A 14,861-nucleotide genomic window follows, 5' to 3' on the forward strand; every position below is an offset into this window, starting at 1 on the left:
GTGACCATTTAAGTATTGGCTTGCAGTGAGCCAGCAATGTGCCCTCGTGGCCAAGAAGGTCAATGGCATCCTGGGATGCATCAAGAAGAGCGTGGGCAGCAGGTCAAAGGAGATTCTTCTCCCCCTCTACTCTGCCCTGGTGAGGCCTCATCTGGAGTCCTGTGTCCAGTTCTGGGCTCCTCAGCTCAAGAAGGATTGAGAACTTCTGGAGAGAGGCCAGTGCAGGGCCACCAAGATGACCAGGGGACTGGAACATCTTTCATATGAAGAAAGGCTGCAGGAACTGGGGCTGTTTAGTCTGGAGGAGATTGAGGGGAGATCTTATTAACATTTATAAATATCTAAAGGGTGGGTGATCTTTCCCTATCCTTGTGAAAGTTGTAATGTCTTTGTTTGCAAAGTAGGTAATTTGTTGTCTTTGTATGTCAGGTGCAGCAGATAATCTCTGATGTTGCTGAGGTTTTTATTTTCATGAGATAACTGTGCTGTCACATGAACTGTGAAGCATTCTAATGTAGAAGGTGATTCTGGGGCCTTTGCTATTTTTAAAACCCAAGGATAAGGTGTTAAAGGGCTGAAAGTCTCTCTCACCTAAAAAGTAATAGTTTTAGGGGAAAAAAAAAAGAAGATGCTGAAGCTGGGGAGATGTTCAGAAGTGTTCTCAGGAGTGTAGCTGCCATGTTAAAGCAGTGTATTCTAGGAAGATGTGGAAAATGAGGTCACACCTACTCATACTTTACCTTTCAAGATGTAACTGCTAGTAAGTCTTACAGTCTTACTTTATAAAGTGTTGTTGAGCAGATGTTTTCCAATATATATGTGCCTATATTTTATCCCTAACATCTTATATTTGCCTAAAAACATCTCTATTTCTCTGCTAAACTGAAAAAAATACCTCTCATTCTTCATAACTGTCCTGCCTGTGGATGTTGCATGTGCTTCAAAGAGCTTTCTGGTCACAAATGACTTGATTAACCAGGAAGCAAATGTTATAGGCTGTATATGCTTAGCCAAGAAGTATTTTCTGAATGTTATCTTCTATTGAATCTATAGGTAACATCAGAAACACTGAGAAACTGAACTATGATAATCAGCACCAGTATGAGATAATGGTAACAGCTTTTGACTGTGGGCAGAAACATGCCACGGAAGATGTCTTAGTACGAGTTAATGTCAAGCCAGTGTGCAAACCAGGCTGGCAAGGTAAGTTTTAATGCTTCATGTATTTTATTTTTTTTGTTTAAGTCTTTAATGTTTTCCCTCTGCCTCACAATAAGGGAACTAAGGAGCATATTGCAATGGTATAGAAAACTCACTTTTTCTTGCGCTTACTTCATTCACAGAATGATAGGTATTGGAAGGGACCTCTAGAGATCTAGTCCAATCCACATGCTAAAGCAGGTTCACCTTGATGAGGTGGCACAGGAATGCATCCAGGCAGGTTTGGAAACCTCCAGAGAAGGAGTCTCCACATCCTTCTTGGGTAGCTCCCTCACAACACAGAAAATAAGTTCTTAATCCAAGCCTGCTGAAGCCTGTTTATGCTTGCCATATTTCTTCTCTAGTCAGAAGAAAATACATGTTTCTTTTTTTTTTAAAGGAAAAAAACGAATTTATGTTCTAATAAGTTATTTTATAATTCAATGTGAATATATTAAAACATTTTTAAAAGCTTCTGATTTACTTTTCCCCTATTGCTCCTTTAAATAAAACTCTTGAAGCCACCATGACAAAGTAGTTTTCCCATGTGTGCCAGAGTTGTTTATATTATCTCATTCCTGGCACAGAATTGGGTTTTGTATGCATGCATGAGTCAAGACATATTCCATTGTCAGTGGGAGTAAAATGCATTTTTTTTTCCTGATTAGTATCTTTTTACATATTAAGATATTTCAGTAGGAATTTATTTTCTTAAGCCATTGCAAGGAACTACAGTCTACTCTGTCTAAAATGGAGAAAAACCTATCTGGAAGATAGGAGGTAGATATGACACAAATTATAATAAATTAAGATGAAAATGAGGACTGGACTAGGGACAAAATAGATGGAACCACTTCATGCACATGTCATTCAGAACTAACTTGACCTTCATAATTCTAAGTTTTAAGGAGAACGATGGAGAAGGAAAAAATCATTTTGAGTGTTGTACTTAAAGGTAAAATTGCAGATTGACATTTAAAAGCAAAAAAAAGTTCTTTGTAAAGTGAGAAGCTTTAGTCTTGAGTGCCATGATTCCATTTTCAGAGTACTCAGAGTGAAACCATGTATAATTTTTCAGGTATGTACTAGTTCTCTGCCCACACAAGTATATTGAAGAGTATTTTTCTTTTAAAATCAGAATACCTATAAACAAGTCCAGGTTTTGAGATCTTATTGAAAACCTCATGATTTTTTTCTGTAAAGCCAGTATTGTCTCTTTACACTTTAGAAGTTTTCTGTTTCCCCTTTATGGAGATATCTCAAATAAATACTCCCAAACTAGCTTGGAATGTGTATTAAAATTGATGAAATAGTTGATTTGTTAAAATTTCCATGTTGTGTACATTTAGGCATTGATTGAATAATTTTGCAAAGATACTTTTATAATGATCTGTTTATAAGGTTCAATATTGTCACATTCATTTCATAGTTGAAGCATCAATTTTAGGACAGATGGTCATTGCTAGTCCCATCAGGTGCATATAAACACAAGGTAGCCAATAAAAGCAATACAAGCAACCTCAAATGAGATCTGGCTTTGTTGGGGTGGTTTTTTTTGATGCTTCATTCCTCTTGTATGAAGTGTTCACGAGGTATTTAAGTTTTAATGAAAAGCTGTAATTTGGGTATTATTGTATACATTGAAAAGCTATTGTCTTCTAGAAGTCAGAGCTGTGTGTGACTGATGGTTTGATTAACACTAGGTATTTAATATGACAGGTTCAGAGCTTTCTTTTTGGTATGATGGTGAGAAAACAGGGAAACCAGCATATATAAAGCAACAATTACTCAGAAAGAGTGCAATATATAAGAAAGTTTAAAGCAACTTATCTGAAGCACCTCAGATAAGAAAGGATAAGATTTAATAGCATTCAGTAGGCTTGAACTTGGGCTTTTTATTTATTTCTGTGGCAATTTGTCACAAATATGCTTTTCACCCTTTCTTTTAAAAGGGAGATCTGGTCTATTATGATCTGATAGAGTTTTATGTTGGGTCTTTATCATAGGCAAAGAAAAAACACAAAATAGCTCAATATGTTCTGCAAATTCTGTGCCATCCATGTGGCATTGTACCTTTCCATCTGTCAAACAGGTGACTGCTTTCAATTCATTGTCCTTTCTCCAGGTCAAATGGCACAAAGTGCAAGTGAGTAGTGTTTACCTGCTCAGGGTATAAAATATTTAGGTAAACAACTGGGTAGATATTACTTCTGTTCTCAATTACTAAGTTTTTAATTGTAATTTGAAAATTGTATGCACTATAATTACAGAAATATCTGCATTTAGTGATTTTTTTTTATGTTTATAATGGTGACAATAAATACACAGGTGAAGTTGTTTTCCACTTTCCAATATATCTGTAAATTAACTGTTGCTAGGAGAAAAAAATCAAATAAACAAAACTTAATATTTTCAGCACTTAAAGAGGAACTCTGGAGGCTAAGAATGGAGGATATTTATAGTATTTCTTTCCTCCTTATGACTGTCACCTGATGACCTCCCTATAAAGAGACAGCCAGCAGTTGTGCTCCATCTTCTTTGAAATAATGATGTATTTGAGGAAAAAAAAGTGTATGACTGAGGGAGGTAAAATAATGTCTTGCTTGACAGAGAAGATGAATATTCTGAGCCTTTGTTTATAATATGGAAGTTGCCAAAATATGATTTGTTGTTTTGTTCTGATTTTCGTTGTTGTTATTTGTTAGCTTGAACAAATAATGGCTTGGAATTTCAATTTCTAGCATTGGCAGATAGTTTTTAAAAGTGACTGCCTTTTATAATCTGTGCAACTCTTTCTTTGAGATTGTAGTAGTCTAATGCAAATTCGGTGTTAAAAAAATCAGTGCAATACATTTCAATGCAGATGCCCTTCAAATAACCTCCTTTATGCCGGGGAGGGGCAGGGAACAATGGGTTTACATAAAACAATGTACAAAGTTATCCATGTTTCTAGAGGCCAACTCTGCATGACTGATGTGTAGCAGATGATATCAGACTCAACAAGCCAAGGTGCTATCCTTTAAACAATATTCCTTTGAGCTAACAGCACTTAAGTCTCTATTAAATCTAGGAGCTACTTCCTTATTCTGTGAAGAGATACATTTTATATGCAATCAGCAAGCATTCCCACATACATTTTCAGCAAATGATAAGCCTTCCCTCTATTAAGAGGCTACTTATAGAAACAAACTTGACCCAAACTGACAAACTATTCTGAGCAGCTCATTCTGAAATGTTATTAGTATCCTTAGCAAGCTACAAATGTGAATCAATGAACTGAATTAATTCCTAATCAGTTATTTTCATTGAAAAGTCTCATTAGTCAGTTCATTAGTCAGTTCAACTGACTTTTACAGCTATGATACAAATGCTCTCCATTCTGTTTGTGATTTAAATTTCCATGATTTTCAAACAAAGGATAGATCACTTACTGCCAGATGAGTAAAGAGGCTATTTTACAAAGAAAAGCTAGATGCTAGTATATCTGACACCATAATAGGTAGGTTTGCAGTTGAAGTTTTTTCAATTTTTTGTTTAAGGAAAAAAAAAAGAATTAATGGATTTCCATACTAAGATAAATCCTCTTGTCTTCAGCACATTCCCTGCGATTCTGTCCGTTCTTCCAGGGCTCTGCCTTTGTTTCAGTTCTATAGATGCAGAGCAAACACTACACTTTCCTATAGGTTCATTTCCAGCATGATTCTTTTCATTACTGGATTTTTTTTTTTTTGCCACAAATAACTGATTTCTGTAAAGTTACTTTTGCTTTATTCAAAGCAGGGTAGACAGGCTTCTGGCAACACAGTATTAAAAATTCACATAGTAATTTAAATTAAAAAAAGCAGGTGAGGTGAAATAAGCAAGTAAATAACCTAGAATCCACACCTTGTTTTCATAGCACATCTATCATACCATAATATTGTCTTTAATTTCTGCTTTTAGGAACAGCCTTTATAAAACTGAAGAAGTTATGATCACCTCTAGTGGGATAACAAATACAAATAAAATATAAACAAATGTGATGAATGATGCAAGATAGAAGAAAGCTAAAAAAATGTGTACTAAGCTCTCTGGTGAATGATGTACTACACAGGGACAAAATAAAGAGGAGCTGGCCTCAAAATATGAAGGGCAGAATCACTCATCATATTTAACACGGTTAAACTTGTATGTGTCATCAGATTTAGCAGATACTAGCTTGTAGAATGACTGTCAAACCTAGAAATGTCTATTATGTAGGGGTTTTTTAATATTTTGTTGTATCAGTGCTGGATACACAACAATCTTTTCTCCCTTAAAAAAAAGTAAACAGAACTTTAAAGATTATTTTGCAATGTTAATTGCAAATGTTAATTGCAAAATGTATGTAATGCAATGTAAAAGTATTATTATTTGTATACATGCACATATCTGTATATATACACATATATGTAGTCATAGATATATATATGTGTACATATCTTTTTTATATGTTAATTTAAAAAATGAAGAGAAATTTAATTTAAAATATCCTAAATGGTATTTATGTGTGTTATCATACACACCTAAGAAACATAATCCTAGCTGATACTTAAATCTTGTTTCTTTTTTTGTACAATTTTTACCAAACTTCCCTAGCACAATGCATGTCTGCTAGCAGTATCACAAGTCATGGCAACTGTTGAAAAGTTGCATACTTGGTTGCCAGGAGAAAAAGCACTTTTTTTTTTCTGTCAGTGGTGAATACTTGACCCTTGAACACAGCAAAATGATTTTAGAAAATTTGGGGTGCTACACAGTGACATTGATGCATCCTGGAAGTAGAATTCTGCTGATGCTTACTAGCTGATTTTATGACCAGGGAACTTCCTACTAAATTCACTCCTTTGTAAAATGATGAATTTAATGAATAGGAAACTGCTTAGGCAACTTGAAAGGACCTGGTTATTTTAAGTAGTTCAAGATAACCACAGAAACTAAAGTAATTAAGAAAGGGCCAGGCATACATGCACTGTCTCTTTTATAACTTCTGAGATGACAAGACCTAGTAGATGCTCCATTTTAACATTATATACTTGGAAGTAAAATAATAATGTTAACTCAATTTTTTTCACCTGCAATCTGAGCATTTAAGATTTCTTGCAAGGTCTGTTGCAAGGCTGAGATTTCATTTTTTGCAAGAGGATTTTCCATTTTCAGAAGTTTGGAGGAGTGTAGATCAGGAAATGGGGTAGCACAAGTAGGGGGTTGTGTGGCTTAGAGTTTTGGTTGTTTGGGGTTTCTTTTTTCCAAATGGGAAAGGAAAATCCTTTGAAATGTTTTTGGGTTGGAGAGGGTTTTTGTTTGGTTGGTTTTTGTGGGGTTTTTTATTATTATTTTTTTAGATTGGCACAGGTTATAGGCTCATCAATATAGAATGCTGCCCAAGAGAAAACATGCAGGAACTGTTTACTCTGTGTCTGTTTTGCTAAAAAATTCATGATCTTTAGTTTATACTAAAAATTCAAATACCCAAGTGCATACATTTTGGAAATGTCTTATGGCCACTGATCTTTCACACATTGAAAATCCCTAAATGTACAGCAGGTATTTATTGAGGTGGCTGCAGCATACACTCTGGCAACATGTACACTTTCTAGTGAATTCATGGTGTTGAAAGAATTTTCCAATTAATAGAGAGAAAACTGTTTAAAAAAAAAAAAAACAAACTAAGTTTATAGATTAAAAAAAGAAGCAGAATGAACTGTAGCCCAGTATCCATCCTACATAGATAGGGCAGATGTAAGGATGCTGTAGAGGAAACAGAATATCTACCAGTTACGTTGCTCTGGGAAACTTATGTTCCAGACATTATGTAAAGATGCAGCAGAGACTCACTAATGGTGCTACATAAATTTTATCTTACATTTAGCTGCCAGAATGCACATCTTCAGCCCAACATGAGAGAAGATTTGCATTTCAATGGCATAGTAGGAGTTGTGTTGCAATTATCTGTAATTACCTTTCCATCATTTTTAATGTTATGAGGTGTAATCAAAGTTCGTGCCCAAACAAACATAGAGGAAGACATGAATCATATCATACCTCCTCTGTACATGAGTGCCATACTCCTTCAAGGAAAAATTGTTCTTAGTTTCATTAAGCATTAGAAATTAATTAAAATATAATAAGTGAATCACAGTGAAAGAGCCATGTACAAAACTGTTAGGTTGAGATCAAGGAAAGTATTTACTTTTGTTTTTCTGTTGAAAGGAAAATTTATTTAGTGCACTGGAGTTTACTTTTAAAGGCTCAAACTGTCATTGAATTTTGATCCCTTTTGATCCTGGAATAGTTTGAGTATCTCAGAGATCAAGATCCAAGTTTACATAGTTGTTTTATAATCAATGAAATCTGAACCACAAATTTCACCTTGTGATATTTACACTCTTAACATTGTTATATTGTAGGCACAACCCAGCTGGGGTTGTCTTATATTGTCTGGAAGAGCTTTATACCACAAGTGGCAAGCAAAATCTAAACAAAGGCTGTCTCCTGTAGGACTGAAAAGGACTAGATTTTTTCCAAACTCTTTCCATGGGATTATTCTTTCCCTGCTACAGGGAGACAGTGCTTTCCTTTTTAAGTTTGTACAATAATGTGATGTTGTCACATGGTGGTGTGTAAAAGAAGAAACCATGTTAGTTGAGTTTAGTTGATCTAGTGCAGCTTAGCTTTTCAGACAGGATTATATATCCTTTGGCTGTTTGTATAACCTTAGACATGAGTCACATTTTGAGATACAGTTTTTAAATATCTAAAATTCAGAGGCTTTTGTAGACTCAGGTTACATAAAACTCTTCCTCTGAGTTTGTTCTAGAGCGATTAAAAAGTGCTGCTGCATTCTTGAGAGGAAGGTGCTCATCTTTTGAATGTGTGCAATATAGGATGTTATTCTGAGACAAAAAGAAATAACCATCTTCACCATGTTCAAAGTTAAATTAAAGACTTGGATTTTTCTTATAATGAACTCTTCACACTGCCACCACTTCTCATTGCTTGCTCTAACTCTATGTACTTTCCAGCATTACTAACTTTACTGGTGGTGAGATACAGAGGGTGCTGGTTTCAGCTTTAACTCCTCTGGAATGCTGAAATGCCACCGGGAAAGATGCTGTATAAATAAGCCAAATGATTTTTATCAGAGCCATTGCTGCCTTTAAGGACTGTCTTGCTATCACAGGATTGTATCATACTCCAATATTGCCTCATGCCTGCCTGGGATTGCCTTGGCATACTTTAAGGATTCCTTGGCAGACTTCCTAAATCTGCACTAAGTCAATGGAAGAAGTACTAGTGGGATTTAGGATGAGGATTGGTCTATGATGTTGCATTGGACCAACAAGACACTAGTTTAAGCCTAGTTGATATTTTACAACTTAGAGTTGAGGTAAATTGAGAATGTTCAGAGTTTGTGCTTTCTGGGCATAAATTATAATTTCTGCCAAGCCTAAAGGTAGTACTGTGAAGTGAAAGACCTCTTCCAGTGCAAGGGACATTCATGTGCCACAAACAGAGATCTTCTATTCTTCCCTGTGAGACTTGACATGTTAGTCTTTGTGTCACTGCACATGAGTGTGCAGTTACATATATGTTACAGTTAATAATTGTCACATCTCACATACAGTAATGACTATATTGCATGAGTGACAGTTAATTTGATAGAGCCAAGAAATGGAAACATGACTGAAGCTTGAAAGCTGCTGAGATAGTCAGAAAGGTTTCAAATACAAGAGAGACTTTATTTTTTCCTTTTAGGTAGAGGAATGTAATGTTTTAACTGGTGAATAAGAGAAAGTAAAGATCCATAACTCATATATTACTGGCTTGTATACAAAGCAGCAAATTATTTTGTTTTTACCTTAAGTATCTGAAAGAATTTGTGGCTCTTGTTCAACTGGAAAAACATTAACCTTGACTTTCTGGAATGGATAGGGAACAGAAATTTGTTGTTGTATCAATGTACTTTATATGAGACTTGAAATTGTAAAGGAACTGTTAAAGTTGGCAGTTACAGACAAATTACACAATACTGCAGATCAAATCCAACTTAACAGGAATGAACAAGATGAATGATATTATCTGAAAATTACTACTGAAAGAACAACTCAGCTGATGTGTGCACAGGCAATAAGAGTCACAGTTATCTTTTAGTCAGTGACGTACAGGTCCTCAAGATTGTAGTAAAAATATATGCTAAGCATACTTTCAGAATGTTCCATGAAGTCACAGATTCCTCTTGAGCACAAAATGCTGCGTGATTACTGTTTGCTTTAAGAGCCCTGAAGAAAACCTGCCAATTTTGAAATGCACGCCAGTGACCGTCAGCATCCCATCTCCTTTGGAATCTGGACCAATGGTTTCTGTACATTTCAAAATATTAGCACAGACTTTCAGATTTTCTTGCAAATTTTTAATCCTGTTTAAAATGGTGGGAGAGACCACTTTTCTTCAAGCTTTCTGGAACTAAAGTCTATTACTTTTCCTTCCGCTGATATTTTAAAAAGAATGTCACTGTCCATTTGTTTTAAAAGATTTAATCGACTACCAGGACCAAGAATTTTTCTATTTAGGGAGTCCTCTTTTACCTAAGACTGAAAATAAGAATGAGAAACTTCAGCTGTTTGTTTGGGTGCTTCTCCTGACAAATTTTACAGTTACACAGATGTACACATTAGGTAGCAGAGATGAATAGTTTTATGACTTCAAAATAATTAACTATTTTTATCTCTGTATTAATGTAGCATTCTTATTGATATTCTGTGATCACTTGGCTAGAGTTGACTAAAATGCACAAGAAAGATATGAGCCTGTTAGAGCAGTGAAGAGGAGGAAGGTCATGAAAATGGCCAAAGGACGGAAGCACCTGTCCTATGAAGAAAGGCGGAGAGAATTGAGCTTGTTCAGCCTGGCAAAGAGAATGCCTGTGGAGACCTTCCTGCAGCCTTTCAACACTTAAAGTAGGCATATAAGAAAGACATTTTTACCAAGACCTGTAGTATCAGGACAAGAGATAACAGTTCTAAACTGATATATTTAGATTAGATATAAAGAAGTCCTTCACTGTGAGGGTGGTGAGGCTCTAGAAGAGGTTACCCAGAGAGGTTGTGGATGATCCATTCCTGGAATTTTTCAGGACCAGGTTGGATGGAGCTTGGAGGAATCTGGTCTAGTGGGAGGTGTCCCTGTCCATAGCCAGAGGTTTGGACTAAGTGATCTTTGAAGGTGTCTTCCAACCATTCTTTGAAAATTTGATCTGTAAAGATATCTGAAATCCATTTTTTTAAATGAACACTGCTTGTTTATATTGTCTCTGAAATGAGTTGCAAACACTGTAATTAATTTAATTTAAAAATGAAATGCTTTAATTGAGAAGCATAATGTTATGTATGTCACATCCAGGTGGCTGCCTAAGGAAGGTGATTGTTTACATGTTGTAGACTGTGAGACATCTGCTCAAGGAAAACCGCAGATTAGATGGCTGTAAGCATGAGTAGTCTTTCCAACTTTAACTTTCTGTCATTAGTACTTCACAAAATTAGTAAGACATTTGAAGACAAGAAGTGGCACTACAAATGTGTTATATTAGCTTTTGGTCACAGTCCAGAGAGTGTGATGTACATAGCCTGGTCCTTGGAGATACTCTGTATCACAAAACTATGAAATCTGACGAGTAGCCAGCCTCATCCTTGTAGGTCTATCTTGTAATTTGTCACAGGGACATGGACATTAGAGATCCAGACTGATGCCAATTAGCACTTCTTGTCAGGGTATGTGTGTACCCTGTGCTCGTCTCACTCTAGCAGCAGTAGTATTACTTAATTGAGCCTGACACTGTTCTATAAAGAAGGACAAAATCAAGTTTTTTGGATAATATGTTATTGAGACCAAGTTTAAAAGCTTTTATTTTTGCCTTAGACAGTGACCTTTGACAATATGTCATCTAAAATTACATAGCTCTCTTGCCTTTTTTAATCACTCTTGGATCTTTGTGTTGGTTTTTTCTTCTAGACTGGAACAAACGGATTGAATACAAGCCTGGTTCTGGCAGCATACCTTTGTTTCCCAGCATTCATCTAGAAACTTGTGATGGACCAGTTTCCTCAATACATACCACCATTGAGTTACAGACCAATTACATTGGAAAGGGCTGTGATCGTGAAACATACTCAGAAAAATCTCTGCAGAAATTATGTGGTATGGATATATCTTTTAGTTGATATAATCATCGTCATCATCATCAAGATAAAACACCAATTCCTTGTGACCTGTAAGCATGCAATATGTGGATTTAATTCATCTGGTTTATTTTGGATTGTGGCAATGAAAATGAGGGGAGTAGTGATATTTGACTGGTGCTACATTCTCTTCTGTTTATTTTCACATCTTTTTTTCATATCTTTTCCTTGCTTTGTTCTAATTTTTTTCTCTTCTAATCCTCTTCCCAACTCTGTTTTTCTCTTTACCCATTGTACTTTCTCAGTCTTTCTTCCCTCTGCTGCTAATACTGATAGTGTAGTGAGACTTCAGATTTAGTTTTGCCATCATAGGAAGACTATAGGATTTGATAACAATTCATTCTCTATCTTTTGTTTCAATCTTCCTGACCCTGTTCTGTTGTTGTTTACCAGACTGAAAACAAACAAAAAGTAAAGAAATATTTGATGCAATTATTAGATTTCCTATTTTCTTCCCTTTTCCTGCTTTTTGATAATTTTGAAAGGTAGATTAAATGCTTGAAGATACTACTGTATTTTTGTGACTTTTAAGATTATGTGTATGGCAAAGAAATGACCACACATTCAGCTGTTTATCTTTCGCCTTTTGCTATCTGCTATCTGTTCTTCTCTGAAATCCTGTATTCTTAAGTCCTCATCTGAAGCCTTGATAGTGTGGGACATTGATTCACATCTTCTCCAAATGTCTCTACCTATCTCCTGACTTCAAAGCTACAGTAGCAAATGTACATTTTTTCTTTCCATTTATATGCATGGATTTTGTTTCGGATTACTTTGGTACATGGCTTATGTTTGCTTTGATAACTGCACAATAGGGTTGCAGATACATTAAGATCAATACACTAATCTTTAAGAAATTATTTGGTAAATGAAAATTTTCAGTCTGTTACAAAATTATTAAAAATAGAGAGACAGCTCCCAGAGAAAATAGTTTGTAGTTATAATTACTTATGGAGACTGGGAAAGTGAAGGTGGGTGGGAGCAGTAGCATTCTCATAAAATCTGAATAATTTCAACCTGAAAATTGTTCAGTTAAGATTACAGAAACAATCATAATTTTAATCCTGTATCCAACTGACTAGGATCATAGAAAAGCAGGAGAACACCCATCTGCCAGCAGGGTGCATCTTCATGAGGCAAGGCTATGTGACCTGTCAGATTTCATAAAATGATTTCATAAAATACTAGCATTTTAAAAATACATGTTATAGCTAAAGTCAAGTGCTTTTGCTCTAATAACCTGTATCGGCAGCAAAAAGAACATTGCTTTCTGCCTTTTACAGACCTGAACTGCAAATGGCACAATCATTCATGGCAAATCACTACTTACAAGGTTTAAACCATCAAATTATTGCAGTGACGTAAAACACTGATAGCAACTATATCCAACAATATTCTCATTTGACGTTTAGGACCAAAAGTTACTTCTGCTGGTATAAAATTCCTTAGTTGAGGAAGGTCATGCAAAGTCTAAGGGGTTCAGTTTGCAGAGTGTGACTTGACTGTTTTACTGCCTGACAAGCAGTAGAAAATAGATTTTCAAGTCTTTTTCTCCTGAATTAAGTAGATGTTTCCTAATACTAGTCCAATCTCAATATATTGTCTGCATTGTAGGCCTAAGCTAGTGAAAAGCAAAATGATCAAAAACATTTCAGCAGATCTGTCAGTGCCATTGTGGTATTTGCAGATGGCCTTTAGCAGGTGAACAGATGTACTCTCTAACATTACTGCTGAACTTCCAGTTTTTACTCAGCACATCCATGAAGGAGCAGAATTTAAAGCAAATGATGAAATAGAATGTAAAAAGTATATGCAAATGGAGGAAAAAAATCTCATTGCTAAAGTAATTTCTTTTTTGTTCAAGGTTTCCATGTCTTCATAGAGGTGAACAGGTAGAGTAGAAAATTGTAGTAGGACTTGGATAAAAAGATTGTAAATTACAATGAACTTTACATCAGAATTGCATTTGGACTGCCTTACACTTTAGTATTTATTACCATTCTTAATGTGAAGTGAACTCTTAGGAAAGCAGGTTAAATTGTTTTTGGAAATCAGTTTTCTCAAACAAATGACCTTGGTTGGATTAATTAATTCTTTGAAAAGGAAGAAAACTCCCTTTTTTTTTTTTTGCTACCAGTAAAGCACAATTTGATTGCAGAGCATAGAACTTGAGTGATCTCAGAGAAATATTCTTTCTGTAAAACGCAAGATTGTCTCTTTATAATTAAGGACCTAGTTTATAAATCCTGTGCTCATTTCTTCATTTATCTGTTGGAAATCTAGAGAATTCAGATGCTAAGGACAGTGCATTAAAATTCATTTTTTTATGTGACTGATGGTTTAAATCTGCTTTTCAATAACCCAGTGATTTGTACTCATTTTGACGGCCAAGGTGGGTAGATTAAATGATTAAATTACTCTTGAGTCAGTTTGAAGTCAAGGAGTTATTAGTGTTGTGCCTCAAAGCATTTTAGCAGGCATTTTTTAGCCTTGTCATCCAATAATAACAAAAAAATAAAGAATGTATAAAAGACACAATTTGGACTACAAAAAATATCCAGAATAAATCTCAGTAAAACATATAATCAGTTAGGGATTCTAGAATGTGGTGAAAAGATGGCTATGATGCCATCTTCTTTCATCCAAATGCAGAAATAGAAAATCGTGAGACTGCTAATTCTTACATATAGCAAACTTGGAAACACTGAGAATCAGATCTAAGGCCATGTTCCATCTAAGAGGATAGATCCTGCCCTTGCTCTTTATATCCTGGGTTGTGTAGCTTTTCAGGAAGCTCAAAGAAAGTTGATGGTCTGACTGAAAATTAATAATTTGGACTTGGTTTTATTTGGATGGTTGGTTAGCTTCCATGTAAGTCAACAATCTGGTCCAGTTCAGCATGTGGTATCAGCATGTGCTTATCCTGGCACAAAGTTAGCAGCAGGAACATGCAGGGTGAGGAGAGGAGGTGGGGCCAACTCTGTAAATTGCTTATGAAAACAAACACTTTCATATGAAGAGATGACTCAGAGGTCTCAGTCTAAAATAGTCCTCAATGCAGTTGCTCCTACATTATTCTGGAAACATTTTAGAAGAAAACGTCATCAGCCACTACATTTTGGAAGGACTTTGATCAAGTAGCATGATAAAACTCTTCTGGGAGCACCTCCAGATAGACCCTGTTGATATTACTCCAGGTCTATGTATGTACATGGCTGGGCAGTTTGAGATGCTGATTGGGTTTATTAAGATTGAAACAGTAAGATTTCTTACAACTAAATCTCCCAAACACATAATCCAATAGTTGTTCTCAGGGCAGGATTAACACAAGCTAACAGGATGAGGTTCCAAAGCAACCCATAAATCTCCATAAAAATATGGACAGATAAAGTAGAACCCGTTGAG

The 14,861-nt window shown here is 35.5% G+C and overlaps 1 protein-coding gene across 2 annotated transcripts in view; it reads left to right on the forward strand.

The window, feature by feature from the left end:
• The window catches only part of CLSTN2 (calsyntenin 2), a 298,084-nt gene that overhangs the window by 228,857 nt on the left and 54,366 nt on the right, over positions 1 to 14,861 (forward strand). For both annotated transcript variants that reach the window (XM_062005632.1, XM_062005633.1), the window contains exons 5-6: positions 1,054 to 1,203; positions 11,230 to 11,415. In XM_062005632.1, the coding sequence (XP_061861616.1) occupies positions 1,054 to 1,203; positions 11,230 to 11,415 (336 nt within the window). The remainder of the gene's footprint in view (positions 1 to 1,053; positions 1,204 to 11,229; positions 11,416 to 14,861) is intronic.

This window comes from Colius striatus, chromosome 12 (assembly GCF_028858725.1).
Source record: "Colius striatus isolate bColStr4 chromosome 12, bColStr4.1.hap1, whole genome shotgun sequence".
NCBI lineage: Eukaryota > Metazoa > Chordata > Aves > Coliiformes > Coliidae > Colius > Colius striatus.